The sequence below is a fragment of the Podarcis erhardii genome (assembly GCF_964252035.2).
Source record: "Podarcis erhardii genome assembly, chromosome: 13".
Taxonomy (NCBI): Eukaryota; Metazoa; Chordata; class Lepidosauria; order Squamata; family Lacertidae; genus Podarcis; species Podarcis erhardii.
The window spans coordinates 18133394-18152452 of NC_138502.1; the positions used below are offsets into that span (position 1 = coordinate 18133394).

Sequence of the window (19059 nt, forward strand, 5' to 3'; positions counted from 1 at the left end):
TCTAGGACCAATCAGACTACTGCATTTTGGATCCTATTGTTCTAGGACCAATCAGACTGCTGCAGTTTGGATCCTATTCAACTCAGTACATAACAGTCGCCATCAGGACAGTGAAATGGTTTAATTATCAGCAATGGTTCAATATCCATGTGGCCCTCCATATATTGTTGTTTATATCCTACATATGTTCCATTTCAGGATTGATGTGTGCTGTATTTGTTTCCAACGGCATTGTTACGGCATAGTGTCTTCTAAAATAAATATTTTACACCTCTGTTTGGGCACTGAGGGTCGCTTTTGCAGCCTAGCACGCTCCTGTGCCAATGTGCCATCAGCAGCTTGATTTGCGAGACATTTGTTTTTGCTATATGCAACCCATTCCCGGGAGTTTTATACTTAAGACTTAAGCCAGGAACCATAATGACTCAGGAACATCAAGTGGGTAATAACGTTAAAGGCGCAGAGTCCGACCAGGGCAGGATAGTCCACTCAAACCCAGGAAAATGCAGGCCTGGCATTTTGCCCGCGTCGCTGCAGGCCCCGTTGCCACGGAGACAGCGTCTCCGGCCACCCCGGGGTCTCTTCCGCCACCTCCCCTCCCTCGCGCACTCATTGGCTGCCAGCCGGGCCGCAGCACGACCGATTGAACGGGGGCCTTGTCCGTCACGGCAACGCGAGGAGTGGGGGCGGGATCTCTCGAGGGCAGGTAAAGCGGGGTAGTTTCCCCGGGGCTGCGAAGGAAAGAGGGAGGCATTTCTAGAGCGGGGTGGCTGGGAGGAAGGCTGAGACCAAGCGGGGCGGCGGCGGCGGCGGCTCCGTTTTTGGGAAGGGAAGTTTAAAAATGTGCGGGAAGAGGGTTGAATTTATCTTTTTGGAACCGAAGGGAATCGGGCTACGCTGGGTGTGTTTGTGTTGCGTTTGCGGGAAGCGAGGTTGCGAGGGCTGAGCGAGGTTTAGCTACAAGCCCAGCGGTGGCGGAGGAGGATTTGCGTGTGAAGTGTTGTTGTTGTTGTTTAGTCATGTCCGACTCTTCGGGACCCCATGGACCAGAGCACGCCAGGCACTCCTGTCTTCCACTGCCTCCCGCAGTTTGGTCAGACTCATGCTGGTAGCTTCGAGAACACTGTCCAACCATCTCGTCCTCTGTCGTCCCCTTCTCTTTGTGCCCTCCATCTTTCCCAACATCAGGGTCTTTTCCAGGGAGTCTTCTCTTCTCATGAGGTGGCCAAAGTATTGGAGCCTCAGCTTCAGGATCTGCCTTTCCAGTGATCACTCAGGGCTGATTTCCTTCAGAATGGATGCGTTTGATCTTCTTGCAGTCCATGGGACTCTCAAGAGTCTCCTCCAGCACCATACAGTGGTACCTCAGGTTACATACGCTTCAGGTTACACACTCCGCTAACCCAGAAATAGTGCTTCAGGTTAAGAACTTTGCTTCAGAATAAGAACAGAATTCGGGCTCCGGCGGCGCGGCGGCAGCAGGAGGCCCCATTAGCTAAAGTGGTGCTGCAGGTTAAGAACAGTTTCAGGTTAAGAACACACCTCCGGAACGAATTAATTACTTAACCTGAGGTACCACTGTAATTCAAAAGCATCAGTTCTTCAGCAATTAGCCGCCTTTATGGTCCAGCTCTCACTTCCATACATCACTACTGGGGAAACCATAGCTTTAACTATATGGACCTTTCTTGGCAAGGTAATGTCTCTGCTTTTAAGATGCGTGTGAAGTAAGTTGGAAATTAAGCTCACGATGACTATTGCTGCCAAAGAGTTACTGGATGCATCCCTATACGGAAAAGGATAAGGGGAAACCTGTGCGCCCCAAAATTGAAATGTTGTTGGACTCCCATCGTCTCTAACCTTTGGTCTCGCTGGCCGAGGCTGATGGGAGTCGGGGGTCCAACAAAACAGCAGGAGAGCTGCAGGTGTCCCCCCCCCCAGCTGTAAACATTGGGATGGCATCCTCCTGCACACTCCAGACTCCTTTATTGTTTCTGTAATTCCCACCCCCCCGACTCTGGTGTGGCTTATAGGGACGGAGGAGACTGTATTCTAGTCGCATCACAATCCCTATACATGTCTACTAAGGAGTATGCCCTGTTTAATGCAAGGGGGCTTACTCCCAGGGAAGTGGTTATAGGATTGAAGATAGCCAAAGGTGCCCGTCTAGCCCAGTATGGTTAATCCTAGGTGGGCAGCAGGCCACCAAATGTTTAAGGCAGAAATATGCAAGCCCCCCTGCTGCCAGACTGTGGATTTTAACTGAAGAGGCTAAAGTTTGAACACAGGGTCTTCTGTGTGCTCTTACCACTGAGCAGTGTGGGAGCAGGGATGGCATAGATTTATTTATCCTGGGGAAGTTGCACAAGGGCAGTGCAACAAGAGAATTTGAGCTACACCCCACCCGGCAACTTTTCTTCTTGTAATAATAAAATTTGAGGGATCCTGTTACAGATCTCATATCCGTTCTGTCCTCCCACACCTACAAAATAGATTTGCTGGAGAATGGATGGAGCTGCCTTCCCCAACCCGAGACCTTTCAGGTGTGGAATTGTAGTCCAAAACATCTGAAGTCCACCAGGTTGGGGAAGGCTGGAAGAGAGGCATTGGTCATCTAGGAATTTAAAGTGAGACCATTGGTCCATCTAGTCTGCAGTGATTTGCAACTGGACCTCTAGGGTTTTAGGCAGAAGTTTCCCCCAGCTCTACCTAGAGATGCTGGGGATTGAACCTGGTACCTTTTGCATGCAAAGCTCAGAACCCTCCCACTGAGCTATGGTTCCCCACCTAGTCTCACATCGGTACTGAATACCTATTTAGTAACAGCAGTAGAGGAGAGAGGAATGTAGGCAGGGATTCGTCTCTTTTTCTTATACTCTGGAGAAATATCTATCAATCAATTTATGTGTGGTTTTTTAATTGCAATAGCTCATTCCCTGTGGGTTGTTTTTTTTTTTTTTAAAAAAATACATATCCCAAATAAAGATTCTTCCAAGAGAGAGCTGAATTCTGTAAGATCATCTTGAACAGGTTAAACCATGCAAAAGTTATTCAGTTATTCAGCTGAATAAATAATTTAGTTGTGTTTATTAGGTTGTTATAGGCAAACCTTGTTTGTACCTAATAAAGCCAACAGCAGGCTGGCTTTTTTGAGCTGTTGACATTCATGCTGAGTTAAGTGAACTTGCTTCAAGTCCAAATTAGTGCAGTCATATAGTGGGAGCAGGAATGGGGCTTGTGGAATATATGCATGATCACTCAGTAGGAGCTTTGCAAATGAGAGTTGACCTATGAATATGCCCCTTCATTGGCCATTTGGGGCCTTTCAGGACTTTTTAAAGGCAGTACAGCACAATCATGTGTGCCCCGTGGGCTTCTTCTCCACATCCATCTTTGAACAGTTATGGCCTCACTGCAATAGTACTTGCTTCTTAGTTTAAAGAACAGTTTGTGATGCAGAACAGAAAGTTGTGGTGTTTAAATAAAAATTAAGAGTCTTACCAGACATGTGTGAAGCCTGTGATCCTTGGCGATTGTAATCCATCCTTGCCTTAGCTTAGCCCTTGAAGCTTGCATTATTTGAAACACAAAAGCTGAGAGTGTGGGAATCAATGTGTTTTTTGTTTAACTTTTATCTATACATAAATTTCTGAAATACTAAATCGAGAAAAATCTTCTCAACTTCTTGTACATAAAATCAAAGGTTAAAACACAAAAAGGCAGAGATCAGAAGGACATAAAACGTACCAGATGCCATGCTGGAAGCCAGAGTTAAGTTTGGACCATGATTGTGCCTATTTAGTTAGCTAAGCCGCCTCCTTATTTGCTGGAATGAACCAAATAAAGAAGGACTTGACATCTTTCCGCAGGGCCTGCAAGACAGAGCTGTTCCACCAGGCCTTTGTTCAGGGCGCAGCCTGACTCCCTCCTTTGGCAATCTTTACAAAACTTTAGTTTATGGTTGCCATCAATTTTGATTTTAATTAATTTTTATAATGTTTTTATAATGTTGCACTGTTTTAGTGTTGTTAGCCACCCTGAGCCCGGCTTCGGCTGCGGAGGGCGGGATATAAATAAAAATTATTATTATTATTATTATTATTATTATTATTATTATTATTTATTAGAAAGTGAAAGGATAATCCCTTCTTTACCAGAAGTCATGATGGGGATTGGACCTGGCATATCGAGTTTGATACCTTCTTCCAGATCATGGAGTATCCTGAGCCCTACTTGAGTGGCATAATGCTCCACAGCACCACAGGCCGGTCCCTCCTGCTAATCTTGATGCTTCCTGGTGCAGTTCCTTCTCCATTTGATGCAGATTCCTTCCTACCCTTTCCCTGCTCCTCACCAAGTAGCCTTAAGGGACGGGTCTGTACCCCCTGCTCTTGTATGTAATGCATCATCTGGAGTGAATTGCTTAGATTTGGGAGCACATGGCTCAGTCCTGTGAAATGTAGGGGGGCAAGCAGGTGAGGAATAGAGGGGAGCCTTTTGAAAGTAGGCTTAGCGCTCATTTTGGAACATTTTTCATGGCCCCAAGGTGTTAAGAGACAGAAATAAAATTCCAAAGGTCATCCCTTGATCAGGTCAGGCTATTTTGCAGGGGCAGAAGAATGTATGAGATATCTATTTTAATGTTTGATGACATTAGCATTTTGCCCTGTAAGGCAGCATAGGTAACAATATAGTGCTTTGATTGTTCAAAGTGCTGCACATACTTCTTGTAATCCATAACGTAATCTTAAAGTAGGCCAGTATTATTAATGGAGGCGTTGGGGCTGGCCTAATGCCATTTTGTTGATGCCGTGGCAAAGGCAAGATTTGATCCAAGGGACTTCCTGGTCCATTAGCCTCTTAGCCTGCCACACTTTAGCATCTTTATCACTCCAAATTAAACTGCAGCAGTGATATGTGAAGAGAAGGGGTGTGGAGGCCAAAGTATGTACGAGGATTTGAGAAAGAAAGTGAGATAGCCGCAGAGAGAGTAAGCGAGGCCTGGTGGGATCCCCCTGAATCCTGATGGTCTTAAATAGTGTGTGTGTGTATGTGTGTCTTACTATGTCTTCCTTGTGCTTTCTATGCAGCCATGACAGCAGCAGGAAGCGGCAATGGTTTTGGCACCACAGCTTGGTGGGGCTTTTCTCCAGCACTTGACCTACAGGCCACATGTAGGTACCACTTCTTCCACAAATATAACCCCTGCAACTTTGCTTGCCTGCTTTTTTGTTTTTTAAGCAACATCATTATTTTTATTTTTAGTTTGCCTGCTTTGTTGTGAAATAGGATCTTCTCGTTTCACAGGTTGCGTGAGGAGTTTGAAACTGCTTCAGCTGATCAAATGCACCCTGTTTTGTTGTAGGCTCAATACTGAGACACAGGTGCCTTCTGAGAGTAGAAGCATCTCTCAATCCAGTGATACCTTTCCGGCTGCTTGGGGGCTTTCTACAGCACCTCTGTGCAGCTACCCAAAAGGCATATTATTTCCCTGCTGGGGAGATTTGGTTTAAACAGAAAACTTTCAGCCAGTGCTGAAATATATCCACGGTGTTCCTTCTGTGATTCTGTTGTAATTTGGTGCAGAATCTGAGCTCCTGAGAATGGCAGCTTCTATCTGAACTTTTTAAAAAGCTGAGTTTCTCGATTTCTGGATGTAAAGCTACATTTGAAAACGTTCAGGCAGACAAAAATACTCTAGCTGGACATTCTGTGCTTTTCTAGGGTCTCTCCTCATAGCTTGCAGCTTTGTTCTTCTGCTTCGGGTGCCTTCAGACACGCATAATTCTAGTGATGAGCCTGCTCTGAGAAGTGCAATTGCCACATTTCAGACACACATCTTGTTCACTGGATCAAGTTCAGGGAAAAGCCATTTTTCTTTTTTGCAGCTGAAGCTGAATTTGCGCAGCTCTGGTTGGTTGGCCCTTGCATCAGTCATGAACCCACAGAGCTTTGTTTCTTATCAGCAGAGGTTTAGTGTAGGAAGTCCTTTAAAAATGGAAAAACAAACAGCGTCCCTGAAGCATTCAGAACCATGTCACTTATCAAAGGGGCAATGAAGGCTGGGGGGGGGGGGGAGCAGAGCTTGCCTAACAACCAAAAAGCCCATCGTTATCTTCATATCCTGATTTCCCAACAGGATTGTTTCCCACGGTCCCTTTCAATTAAACTTTGGGCATATCAACAATATACTAGGATATGGTCCGACGTCTGAAAGCCCTTCATAGAATTGGGTAGAAATAAACGTATATATAAATGGACTCTGCATTGGCTGATTGTAAAGATGTCAACCCACAGAAATAGCTCTCCTATTGAACTGCAGAGCTTTCTAGCTGTTTTCCTTCCCATCAGCCATCTCTATGTTCCTTGCGGCAAATTCCAAAGTTTGTAGAAACAAGACTTCAGTGCTGGGTTCTGGGGAACACTAATAAATTCTGCACGTTTATTTTGCACTTTTAAACAAAATATTTCTAGTAGGGAAATAGGATTTACCATGGCTGTGCAACATGTAGAGCCATTTCACTTTCCCAACAGGTCTGGAGGCCTCTATGGAACATCTGCAGCTGTCCCAGGATGGTATTCCCGAACTGAACATCCTGCTAGTGGGATCAGTAGACGGCCGTCATATCCTCAAGACAATGAGTCAGGCGCACCGGTGGCCACGGCGGAAAATCAATGTGTGTAACTTGCCTCCTGCCACAGATTTCCATGTTGTCTTGAGCTGCTGTTAACTGGGCAGCCCTTCCCTGTTCTTAGCCAAGCTTTGCGTGTCTCTTGCCTAGATAGATCTTACTTAAAACCTTAAAATTAAATTCTCATTATCTATGCTTGTTTAATAACAGGTCAGCAGAATGGGGCAGATTCCAAAGGCTGTGAGTCGGGTGGGAAAAGAGGCTTGTCTGCATTTCCTGCTTGAGCAGCATCACTACAAATGCAGAATCCGATGTCTGTATCTATTTGCTACATTTATATACAGTGGTACCTTGGTTTAAGAACAGCTTAGTTTATGAACAACTTGGATTAAGAACGCCTCAAACCTGGAAGTAGGTGTTTTGGTTTGTGAACTTTGCCCTGGAAGCAGAACATGTTTCACTTCCTGTTGAGTGTCTTCCATTTGTAAATTGAGTCCCCCGCTGCTATGGGAAAGCACGTCTTGGTTTAAGAATGCTTCGGTTTAAGAACAGACTTCAGGAACGGATTAAGTTCGTAAACCAAGGTACCACTGTACCACCTATCTGCCAAATTTCTCAAGGTGATTTAGATTTTTATAATAATATAACTTCCAAACTAAGAGATGCAATACAAAAGGATACAGCAGCAACCTTGCTGAAGCTATGCAGGCCTAGGTTCTGGTTGGTGTCTGTGCAGGGAGACTAACAGGGAAGCTTGTGCGTATTGTGCCTTGGTTTCTGTGATGGAGGAAAGGCAACTTATCAAGGGTAATAAATAAATGTACCTTTTTTTGGGGGGGGTAAATGGATTTCAAAACTGGCAGGACCACCAGGGTTGGATTCAGCTTGGGGGAGAGGGCACCTCTCATCCATTGCTGCTGGCTCCGCCCACAGAATATTACACTGCCAAACAGAGTGTTTCTAGGACTGAGTGCCGAGACACTGAGGTCCAGCTCCGAGGGCCTTCTGGCTCTTCCCTCCTTGTGAGAAGTCAGGTTACAGGGAATCAGGCAGAGGGCCTTCCCATCAGATGTCAAGGAACTAAACAACTACCTGACTTTTAGAAGACATCTGAAGGCAGCCCTGTTTAAGGAGGTTTTTCATGTTTGATGTTTTATTGTGCTTTTAATATTCTGTTGGGAGCCGCCCAGAGTGGGCGGGCTATTTGTTGTTGTTGTTGTTGTTGTTGTTGTTGTTGTTCCTCCATGCTTGATGTTGACCCTGGAAGGGCAGAGTCATCTCTGTTGGGAAGGACCTTGTCTCTCTTCCAGCAACTGCCTCCCTAAAGAGCCCAATCTCAGACACTGCAACGAAGCAAAAGGCCTGGGAAGAAGTTCCCATCCTTTTTGCTTTCTTCGCTATGCGGAAGGAGAGGTTTCTCTGTTGAGCAGGGTCGGAGGAGCTGGCACCCTTGGGTTCCCTTTCCAACGGTGACTCAGGCTGCCCATGTGATGAAGTGATGCTGGCGCTCTGCCCCCTTTCCCAGAAACGTGTGGCAACATTAATTCATTCCTGTCAATGTGAGGAGCCTGGCAGGGACGCGTTGGCAGCTGCCCATCAACGAGAGCCCCTCAGCTCAGCATGGTCAGCTCAGATGTCCCATGAAGGCCATGGACTGACACGTGTGAGGGAGGTGTGAAGTTCAGGAAGAGCATGGAGGTGGGGGGGGGATGACAATTAACAGAAACAGCATCAATTCAGCCCCTTCCCCTGTAGCAACTCCTACCAGACAACATTCACCAGCACGTTCCCCTTGCGACCTTCCTTCATCACGAGGAGATGAATCAGCGGCAATGTGTCTCACAGCCAGCATTTTGGAGTGTCACTTCATAACAAGAGGACTTTTTTTGTCATCAAGGAGAGAGGAAGGAATGGGAGTAGGGCCAGGAAAGAAAGTGGAGGGGGGTATTAAATTTTCAGTTTGGGGCTCAGAATTTCTAGGAGCTTTTCTGGCACTCTTGGGTTCCTTGGGATAGCCAGGAGGTGCAGGCTAGGGAGATGGAAGAACTCCTAGAATCTTTGCAAGGTGAGCCAATTCATTTCAAGCTAGGATGTGGGAAATTCAGGAAGTTGAGCCTCCTGGGATAGAGAAGATCTACTGAGAGAATAACGTACTGTACAGTGGTACCTCGGGTTACATACACTTCAGGTTACATACGCTTCCGGTTACAGACTCTGCTAACCCAGAAATATTACCTCGGGTTAAGAACTTTGCTTCAGGATGAGAACAGAAATCGTGCAACAGGAAATACCGACGGTGGAAGAATGGAGAATGAAGCTGTTAGACTATGCTGAGCTCGATAACTTGACAGGGAAGATTAGATATTTAAGAGACCAAAAGTTCATCGAGGACTGGGGGAAATTTGTTGAATATCTGGAAAGTATAAGTTAGGGACAGATAACGCTAAAGGGATTTAAAGAAGCACTATGAAAAATTGAGAAGTATTGTTTAAAGGGAATAGGAAAGAAGGGTATAAACAATGACAATACAAACCTAAGGAATGCGTAACTTAAATAATGACTATGGATGATTTACGGAAAAGCTGAAGGAAGTCCAGAAAAGAAACAATTTGTGAAAGATTGGATGTGAAATTAGTATGTGTTTTTGTTTTTGTTGTAAACTAATAAAAATTATTTCCCCCAAAAAAGAGAACAGAAATCGTGCTCTGGTGATGTGGCGGCAGCAGGAGGCCCCATTAGCTAAAGTGGTCCTTCAGGTTAAGAACAGTTTCAGGCTAAGAACAGACCTCCGGAACAAATTTAAGTACTTAACCCGAGGTACCACTATATTGAGTTAGAGCTGGAGAGTCTGAACCAGGACACCTTACTATTTATCCGTGTTAGACGATTCCAATATGCTTCCAGGGACAGTGCTGCCATTTTCTTGGGATGAGAGCATGCTGGAGATCTATAATACCTTTGTGTAATTTCCTTTAGTTACAAATATGCGGGCAGAACAATCAGTGACCCGCAGGGGAGCAGATCTGCTTTCCTGCATCTCATCCCTTAAGAATGAAGTTGCACTCCAAAGTTTCTTCAGTCAGCTCCCAGCTATCTCTTGCTGTTCTGTTTGCTGACATTTTCTATTTCTCACACATACCTGCCCTTACCCTCCAGCCCTGATAGGTATCTCATGACAAACCACAGAGAGATTCCCCACCTATCAAGAGACCACCTTCTGGTCATTGGTCCCCATTGATTTAAATCTTAACCAGCCATTCTGGACTGTAATCATCCATCTGCCAAACAGAAGACTGGAGGACTGGCAGGAGTAACATTACATGTATACTGTATATACACTAATGCCTAGGAAGGACTGGAAACAAACTTCTTGTTTCTTGAGGGTGTTTTGGTTAGCTAGCCAGACAGAGAGTTATTTTGAACTTGAAAGCGCCCTCATTTTCATTGTGACATTTTGGGCGGCTCTAGTTGGCTCCAATAAATTGCCCTGCTGTTACTGTTGGGTTTGATGTGGATAGGCTTTCCTGACTCAGTAAGTTTTCACTCACATTTGGAATATTAGACAAAGCCTTAAGGGTTGAAAGAAAATGGAGGAAACGGTAGAACTTGAATGATGAAAAGCATATTCAAGACAGGGCACCTCCTTGTCTTCTGTGCAGCTCTGATAGTTAGGATTTCTTGCAGGAAGTGTCCTAGCCTGTCCCACCCCTGCCAAAATCGGGTAGCAGGGCACATGCATTGCAGGCAGAAGGTGGTAGGGACAGAAAAGATGGAGTTTGACTTGAGACTCTGGAGATTGGCTGCTAGTCAGAGAATACTAGGCTAGATAGTCCAGTAGTCCGACTCATAATTTATGACAGCACCTTAAGATTCATTTTCACAGGACACCTATGGAACTTCAGATTGTTAAGGGTACTGGGAATTGTAGCTCCGTGAGGGGCCAACTACGGTTCCCAGGATTCTTTGGGGGGGACGTTACATGTTTTAGATGTCTAGTATGGCTGTGATCTTGAGGAGAGCTGTTTAAACTAAAGCCTGCCCTCCTCACTGTTTGTCTCCTTTGCTCAGTTCTACGTGCTGGAGAACAATCTGGAAGCCCTGGGTCGGCAGCTGCTGTTTCTGAGTCTGGCTGTGGAGCCTCTGGAGAAGATGGGGCTGCAAGGTAAAGGCAGATGAATGCTCCCTCACCATCTCCATTCCTTCCCTGGGTTCCCAGGACTTCTGGCCCCTTGTTTACTGGGGTCTCCAGGAGGCTGAAGCCCTTCTGAATGGTAACAAGCCCTGTCTCTTTTTCCCTCCCACCAACCAAGAGAAAAGTGAGACCTTCTTGGAGCTGATGGGGAACACACTGCTCCGAGGCCAAACAGCTGCTTATCTGCAGGAGAAGGCAAACCTTTTCATCCGCTATGTCACAAACCCTGATTTCCAGCAAGCTCATCTGCCCCTCCTTGACTTGTCTGCCCTCAAGGTAAAATGCAAGTTAATTCAGCAGGAGCGATGGAGCCATGATTGATGTGCTGTCATTGCCATGATGGGCTCGGCAGGACTCCAGTTATTGTTAGCTGCTATTCCAGAGGATCCTGGAATTACTGCTCCAGTTATTCACTCGCTTTTCCTCCTTGCTTGACAGTTCAAGGAGAGGGACCAGTTGGAGGCCATCTTCAAGTTCTGGCGGAATCCCGACCCGCAGACTTTCCAGATCAAGCAGCTCTGGGATCTGCGACTCCGGCAGTACCTGGGGGCCCGCTATGACTCTCGCCGCGGAGTGTGCGACTGGGACCTCAATATGAAGCTGCATGAACATGGGGTGCGTAACTGAATCGAAGGCCGTCGTGTTGGGCATGCAAATCCCTCTGGCTCAGCTTGGGGCTGCTGGGCTACAGAGACGGGCTCTGGGGAGTTACCGCCTTTCTACAGTTGTGGCATTTCTTTCCCCTCCTAGGCCAATGTGATAAACTTCCGTGAGTTTTACCGGTGGCGGGACACAGGCATGGCCTTTGAAATGCGGGAAGCCCCCTACGACATCCCCAACAAGACCTTGGCATCTGGCCGCCTCCTCAGACATGTGAGCCACCTCACTTTCTTGAGATTAGGCCAGGAACTTGGAGGACTATCCTGTCATCCCTGACTAAATTAGCTGAAGCTTATGCGAGTTAAGAGTCCAGCACACTGGCTACACTTGGGCCTATTTTTGTGGGGTGACGGGAGAATATAAGCCTAGTCTTAGACAGGGTTACCACCCCTTTTGTGCCCCACTTTTATTACCACTTTTAATAATTCCACTCTTCTTTTAAGGAGCTCAAGTCGGTACAGGATGATTCCCTTTCCCCCTTTATTTTCACAGCAACCCTGTGAGATAGATTGGAATGAGAAAGAATGACTATCTCAGAATTGCAAAGCAAGTTTGATGGCTAGGCAGTGATTTGAACCCAAGTATACCCTGTCCAAGGGACACGGGTGGCGCTGTGGGTTAAACCACAGAGCCTAGGGCTTGCCGATGAGAAGGTCGGCGGTTCGAATCCCCGCAATGGGGTGAGCTCCCGTTGCTCGGTCCCTGCCCCTGCCAACCTAGCAGTTTGAAAGCACGTCAAAGTGCAAGTAGATAAATAGGTACCACAGCAGTAGGAAGGTAAATGGCGTTTCCGTGCTCTGCTCTGGTTCGCCAGAAGCAGCTTAGTCATGCTGGCCACATGACCCGGAAGCTGTACTCCGGCTCCCTCAGCCAATAAAGCGAGATGAGTGCCGCAACCCTAAATTCGGCCACAACTGGACCTAATGGTCAGGGGTCCCTTTACCTTTACTTTTTATACCCTTCCAACACGCTAACCACTGCACTGCACTTCACTGCCTCCTGTTTCCTCAACAGCATGGGGGAGCCACACTGTAGCTTCTGTCATCCTTTTGCAATAGCATGAGAAGCAGAGAGGTGTGTGTCTAATCTGCAACTACCCATTCAGGATTTCTTGAAATGATTTGATTATTTTAATCTGCTTTTGCAGGTAGGTCTTGGGATGCAGGTTCTAGTTTCAGCAGGTGCAGTCCTACTAAGGGAGTAGGTCAGTTTTTAGACTGCTCTTTCCTTCTAGGACTAATACAAAATACATGTTTTTAGTCCTCCTGGATTCTGTGTCCTTTTTCCTCTCCCATCCAGTTTGTGAGCACTGTCATGCAGGATGAAAATGCACCCGTAATTTTGGCAGTCTGCAGCCATCCTCTGATGAAATGTTGATTCTTGGGATCCCAACAATTTCCACCTCTTGTCTGCAGTTACCGGTTCTCACGCTGCTGAGAACAGAACTTCATCTTATGAGCGAAACACCAGTTCCGTGTTTGGGAAAGCTAACCAAAGGAGAATTAGTGGATAGGAAAAGGAGGCCTAGCCCTTCTGCCTGCCAATTCTTCCCTTTAAATCCTGCCCCCCTTCCTGGAAATCTTTGTAATTGCTTTTCCCCAGCAGGACTCTTAAACTGGTGGGCTACCAGCTGTGGGCAAAAATGACATATATACTGATCCAGACTTCTTGCCTCTCAGAAAGGGGAACGAATACCAGCACGGGGATATTGGGGAGACATAGCCACAGGCCCCTACATCATTTTTGGGATTGAGGCAGAAGATCCCAGCCTGCTGAAAACGACCAATGGCATCCCCAGTAAGGTGAGTGTGGCTGCCTTTTTGCCGGGCATCAGAAAAGCAACTGTGGTTTTGCAAGGAGAAGAGGGTTGACAAACAAGAAGACGATGACTTTTTGAAAGCTGGAGTGAAAACGGATTTCTCTACTGCCTCCTTCAGCCTTTGCTCCTTGTTGGATTCCTTTGCAGCCTTCCGATTGAGTACTGCCCTTTTTGCCTCTTCCTCATGCCTTAAGAGGTTCATCCACCCCATTTTCGTAGACAAACACTATATATGTTGATCTGCTTAGATGTTTGTTTAGTGTGCTATTTAACCTGGATTTTCCCTTTCTGCGGAAAATCCAGCAAGTTGAAAAGCTCTGAAAACTGTTCCAAGAAAGTGGGGGAAGTAGCTTTGTGACTGACAGAAATGCTGGCCAATGGGAACTGCTCAAAGCATGTTTCTCCAGAACTTGCTCATGGAGGGGAGGTTGTTTGTCTATCCCAGGGGTTGTCAACCTTTTTATACCTACCGCCCACTAATGCGTCTTTCTTGATGGTAAAATTTCCTTACCGCCCACCAGTGCTCGATGGGAAGAGGATTCAGCTTGTGCCGTAGAACCCCCTACCGCCCACCTAGAATCCTGAAACGCCCACTAGTGGGCGGTAGGGACCAGGTTGACAACCCCTGATCTATCCAAAAAAATGCAGGCCATGTATGGCATAAGGAGGATGTAGAGAAGCTGAAAATAAAATGAGGTTCAAGGGACTTGAATTCAAAGACGGGAAAAGAGGGACTCAAATAAAAACAGATTCTGGTCTTCTTCTTTCTCTCCACAGAGTGCCCAGGAAATCTCCTTGCACAATGTCACTGCCCTGTTGTATGAACTCAGCTATAACACCCGCTATGACCCAGCAGCATCCTCTGACGAGGAGGGAATTAGTGGCAACTTGCAGGGGGCCGGTGACCATTCCAAGCTGGGTGTTAACGGTGGTGAGTAGTCAACAGGTTGATTGCCCATCATGCTATAAACCTTGGTTGAGTCAGACGTGCATCAGCAGGAAAGGGCCACAGACTTGCACAGATAGTTTGGAGCAGACATTTAGAAAGCTTTTCCCCCCCCAGAATCCTGGCTTGTTATGTTGTCTGGAGAAAGAATCATGGCTTCTTAACCTGGCTTATTAAACCAGAATTATAAATCACAACCCCTTGCCTGGGTGCCTTGGCCATCTGAGTTCTGGGGGAAGTGAAACTTTAAAAACTGCTGAAGTAAAAGAGGGGAGGGGGCATGTGAGCCTGAGGCTTGTGCTGGTTTGTTCCTGCCCTGTGCATGTCTCTCCAAAACATGGTTTCATCTGACATACAAACTGGCTCAGGCATTGCTCTCGGTTTAAGGGACTGTGAAGGGTCTTTTCCATTCCTCTCTTGGGCCAGAGGGTTCCGCAATACGCCAGTGAGTGATGGCTTGTTGGCTTGACTCGATTTTGATCTTCCCTCCGCCCCAAGAGTTCAGGGCTAGTTACAAAATGTTTATAGGATTCACTGACCCTTAAAAGCCTCGCAGTCTTGCAGCATCAGATTAATAGGCCCAGGGGAGAAGAGCGGGTGAGCAAACAGATTAATACAACATAAAGTGTTGAGGGAGATCCTTTCCAGATGTTCCAGCAGCAGGCCTCATCTACGCCAGTTCTTTGGAGCAAGAGAAGTTTGAGCAGCCACTTGGGAGTAAGAGGGTCAACATCAGTGGGATTAGAACTTTCCCCTTCCAATTCCTCATGCAGCACTTTAAACCGTAGACATACAGTATGCAGTTTCACAACCCTTCTTGTTTTCTGAGGAGGCGGCCGAATGTTTGTTTTGCATATAGAAACTCCCAGATTCAGTCCCTTTCATCTGCGGTGGAAAGGCTATCAGATAGCTGAGCTAAGAAGACTTATCTGAGTCTTTGGAGAGCCACTGCCCATCAGAATAGGCATTTGTGAGTTAGATGGACCAGTGGCCTGACTATATAAAGCAAGTTCATATGTGCTTGTGCCTACATATCTCTACATCACTGATTTTTTTAAAACGGAAGATGGGGTGTGTGAGCGAGAGTGTGATCTAGATAGATCAAAATAATAAATGCATTTTGAGACTATTACCCTCCAATATCCTGGACCGCTTGTCTCTATTTCTATACTCTCTGCTGAGTTGCAGAAAAAAACTTCTCTGTTTCTAGCCACGTTCCCTGTCCGCAAAATATATATCTGCTCCTTTCCCTGCCTTCTGTTGCATTGGCCTTGTTGTTTCTCAGCCTGGCTTTTTCTCTCTTCCCTGTGCGGTGTGTTTCCTATGCTGCAGGCCCTCCTTCCGTGGAAGATGCCAGAGTCTGCTTCTTGCCTCTCAACTGCCTCCCTGAGCTCCACTACAAAGGCAAATACCAACAACTCTTCAATCTCATATTCGTCTCTTGCAGGTAGGAATGGGCTGAGGGCACGGGACTGCTGGGTTGGAGGCATGGGGAAGAGAATATTGCAAGAGTCTGGACTCTTGGGTTCCCTGCCAAGAAGTAGGAAGCAGCTAATAGGGTTGGGAGGCAGGACATGATTTATCTAGTTGCAAGGATGTTGGCCTATCTAGACTGGTGACATCATCAAAGCTTATAATTCCCTCACTTTGAATACAAGCCTGTCCAGTGCATAGGGTTGTATCCAACCCATTGAAATGAATGGACCTAAGCTAGTCGTGGCCATTAATTTCAATTGGGGTACATTGAGCAGAACTAGCATTGGACGCAATCTAAGATAGTGCCTGGCTATTGTGTAGCAAATGGAGTGCCATTTTGCCCAAATGTACTTCCCATTTTAGAACACAAAACAAGATTTTTGTGAGGGTCTGTGCATCCCTGGTCAGCATTTAGCAGGCCAGCCACCTATGGCCCGCACCCTTTGTTGGTGCACACACAAAAGGTATCTAATATTAGCCCTTTACCCTTAATGGGACTCGCTCATTTCTGTGAGTTAGTGACCAGACCACACAACCAGGTTTGGGGAGTTTCTTCTGCATTGAGGCCAACTCTCTTAGGGCGCTACCAATTGACCTCTTCTTTATGGAGCATTTATGCTGATTTGCTTGTGGCGAGGTTAGGTGGCGTTGCATCAAAGCAAGTGTTATCCCACACTGAGAGCCAGTGTGGTGTAGTGGTTAAGAGCGGTGGACTCATAATCTGGTGAACCGGGTTCGCGTCTCCGCTCCTCCACATGCAGCTGCTGGGTGACCTTGGGCTAGTCACACTTCTCTGAAGCCTCTCAGCCTCACTCACCTCACAGAGTGTTTGTTGTGGGGGATGAAGGGAAAGGAGATTGTTAGCCGCTTTGAGACTCCTTCGGGTAGCAATAAAGCGGGATATCAAATCCGAACTCCTCCCCCCCCCCTCCTTCTTCTTCTCCTTCTCTCCAGTGCATTTTCCTGTCACTTTCTTTATCACAAAAATTCTTGTCTTTTGGGGAAGTGGGCTTATTCCTCAAGAGCTCCCAATCAATTATAATTGCGCCACCTGAATTTGCCATCTGAAAATAGCAGCCATCTGGAAGTCTCTATGAGCTGTCTCCAGTCTGTCAGTGCTTTGCAGAAGGGATCAAGCACACATTGGCACTTGAGGTTAGCGCCTTTAAGGTGGATCAGAGGGCTCTGTTGCCCTAGCACTACAAGTTCACTTTTTATTTTTAAAAATGAACTTCTTGCAGTCTGGAAAGTGACAAGGAAATGCACTGGAAAACGTGGGATGGACAAATGATTCATGCAAAGACATATAAACACCCCACAAACAAATGAAGATGAATGCTCATTGTAATATGATCACCCTGCAAATAAATCAGAATGATGGCTAAGCAAAAAGACTGGGTATAAGCTAATCGCCTACATTTTGTCGAATGAAGTACATGCCGTTAAAACTCACCATTACTTAGTTAATTCCAAATTGTGTAGAGGGCAGTTTGCCATCACTAGACTGGACAGCAAAGTTGGTGGGTCCTCAGTCTCTTATCTCTACGGTCACCACTTCCTCCTTGCTTGTCTTTTGTAGCATGGTGCATGTCCTAAAACCAAATGTCAATCTGATTGCAGCCCTGAAAGCCACTCTTATTGTTGAGCTGACAAAGTGAGTATTATTTTCTGCATCCTCTCTTGGGAAGCTGGCCCGCTATGGATGTGTGCACATTTGTTCATTAGAGCATGTTGGAAGTCACAGTTTTTCCTGGTACTGTATCTTCCCCTAGCTGTTCACATCAGCACAGCTTCACTAGTGTCAGATTCATTTCAGTTTGTGTGCACATCAGGGAGTGTTAATAGGGGATGCTAGCCAATTGGGAGATTTGGGAGTACTAAAATAAATTACCGGGAGTGATCCAGTGGGGTGCATTGGTTCCTTCTGAATGGACCAGGCTGGTACAGACAAGGGCCAGAACCACCTTGGGAGGGCTGTGGGGCCTAATTAAACAGAGCAGCTCATTAGCCAGGGTGTTTAATGGGATCCAGGACCCCTGGGTTCCCCACACCCCTTACTCATCTGTCCACTTGTTCTTTTCACAGCTTCCTGCCCGACCTCCACAAGGATCAGGTCTCTGTGTTCTCCTCTCAAGTAGCCAAACAAGCGGCTGAGGCAGGATTTGTTCCAGTCCAAGCAGCAGACAAGAAACACTTCTCCTTGTTCCAGCTTGGGCATCAGGAGGCTGGAGAGATCTGTAATGAGGTCCCTGCACTCGAGATGACAGCACCTGGTCCCTGAGGTTCCCCCTCTGTACCCCAGTTTCCCTTATAACCATTATTTTAAAAAGAAAAATATTTCATTTCGGACAGGAGTTTCTTGTGGAATCGGTACAGCTCAGTCATGCAAGCTTTTCTTTTCTTTTTTACATTTAACCTTGCTGTGGAAAATCCAAGAAGTAAAAACGATGCATTATGCATGCACAGTCAGTGCTAATATAGAAGCTCATCAGTGTTTGGGGGTTTTTTTTGTGGGCCAGTTGTCATGTGTGTAGTGGCATTTCAGCGCTTGCTTTCGGGGACCCCTGCTTTCGTTTGCTCCTTAGCTGAGCTGTTTTGTTTCCAGCGACTCCCCAATACCAGAAAAGTTCATTTCCGCCCATTGCTGTGTCCTGGTGGGACTTTTGATATAAAAAATAAAAAAAATAAAAAGGGTTGTCTTGCACAAGTCCTCTTTATCAGAATTTTGGTATTTTGTCGCTGCTGAGGTCTGTGAGGCTGGGGAGAGGCGTTTAAAGATGAAACTTCAGGAAATAACAGTCCTAGGCTGTGAAACTTTCCCTGGCTGAGGGAAACAGGCATCTCGGTTTTTGTTTGTTTCTTTGGTCTGCTGGCACCTTATTATTTTTTTTTACTGTCGCTGGCTTGGTTGTGGAGTCAAGTGGGGAACTGAAGACGCTTGCTTGTGCTACCTTTATTTGTCCTGAAGAGATCACCCTACTTCCAGATACTGAAAATCCTGTAATAGGGACCAGTCCAAGGTGCCAGAGATCCCCTGGAGGGAGGGGCAAACTCTGTCCTCTCCCATTCAATTATTCACAAACAAGGCAACAAAATATCCTTAAAGTAGTGACTGGTGGTGGGCAGGTGGGACATCGGGGACAGAGCTGGTGTTTCTTTGCAAACAAGAAAGGAGCCAGGGCAAAAAAGAACAAATACAAGTTTGTAATCTCACATTCAGGGTTTGTAGGCAGATCTTAGGTAGGCGTGCTTATCTGGAAGTGCTGATGACCTCGGCTCATGTTAATCTGTGCAGGATCGCAGCTGTAGATTGTAACTTGCTTTGCAACTTGGC

At 46.4% G+C, this 19059-nt stretch overlaps 1 protein-coding gene across 11 annotated transcripts; it reads left to right on the forward strand.

Annotated features, from left to right (window-relative positions):
• Positions 1-405: 405 nt before the first annotated feature.
• DNAAF3 (dynein axonemal assembly factor 3) lies at positions 406-18419 on the forward strand. Of its 11 annotated transcripts, none has more exons than XM_081836905.1 (12): positions 406-706; positions 5091-5174; positions 6535-6677; positions 10701-10794; positions 10943-11100; positions 11263-11439; positions 11575-11697; positions 13164-13286; positions 14081-14234; positions 15582-15696; positions 17305-17379; positions 17811-18419. In XM_081836905.1, the coding sequence occupies exons 1-12, from the start codon at positions 421-423 to the stop codon at positions 18004-18006; spliced, it is 1728 nt and encodes a 575-aa protein (XP_081693031.1). In that variant the 5' UTR covers positions 406-420; the 3' UTR covers positions 18007-18419. The 11 variants fall into 11 exon arrangements, with proteins under 11 accessions (XP_081693031.1, XP_081693034.1, XP_081693032.1 ...); XM_081836906.1 differs by having other exon boundaries at positions 689-706; positions 6513-6677; XM_081836915.1 differs by lacking the exon at positions 406-706 and adding an exon at positions 720-843 and having other exon boundaries at positions 6513-6677.
• The last annotated feature ends 640 nt before the right edge of the window (positions 18420-19059 follow it).

What these genes read in the sequence shown, in the direction of transcription:
- DNAAF3 (XM_081836905.1), top strand. Translation starts at nt 421, where the DNA reads ATGACTCAGGAACATCAAGTGGGTAATAACGTTAAAGGCGCAGAGTCC. An exon ending in GCGGGATCTCTCGAGGGCAG is followed by an intron (nt 707 to 5,090) that starts GTAAAGCGGGGT and finishes CTTTCTATGCAG; the next exon opens with CCATGACAGCAGCAGGAAGC. An exon ending in CTTATTGTTGAGCTGACAAA is followed by an intron (nt 17,380 to 17,810) that starts GTGAGTATTATT and finishes TTCTTTTCACAG; the next exon opens with CTTCCTGCCCGACCTCCACA.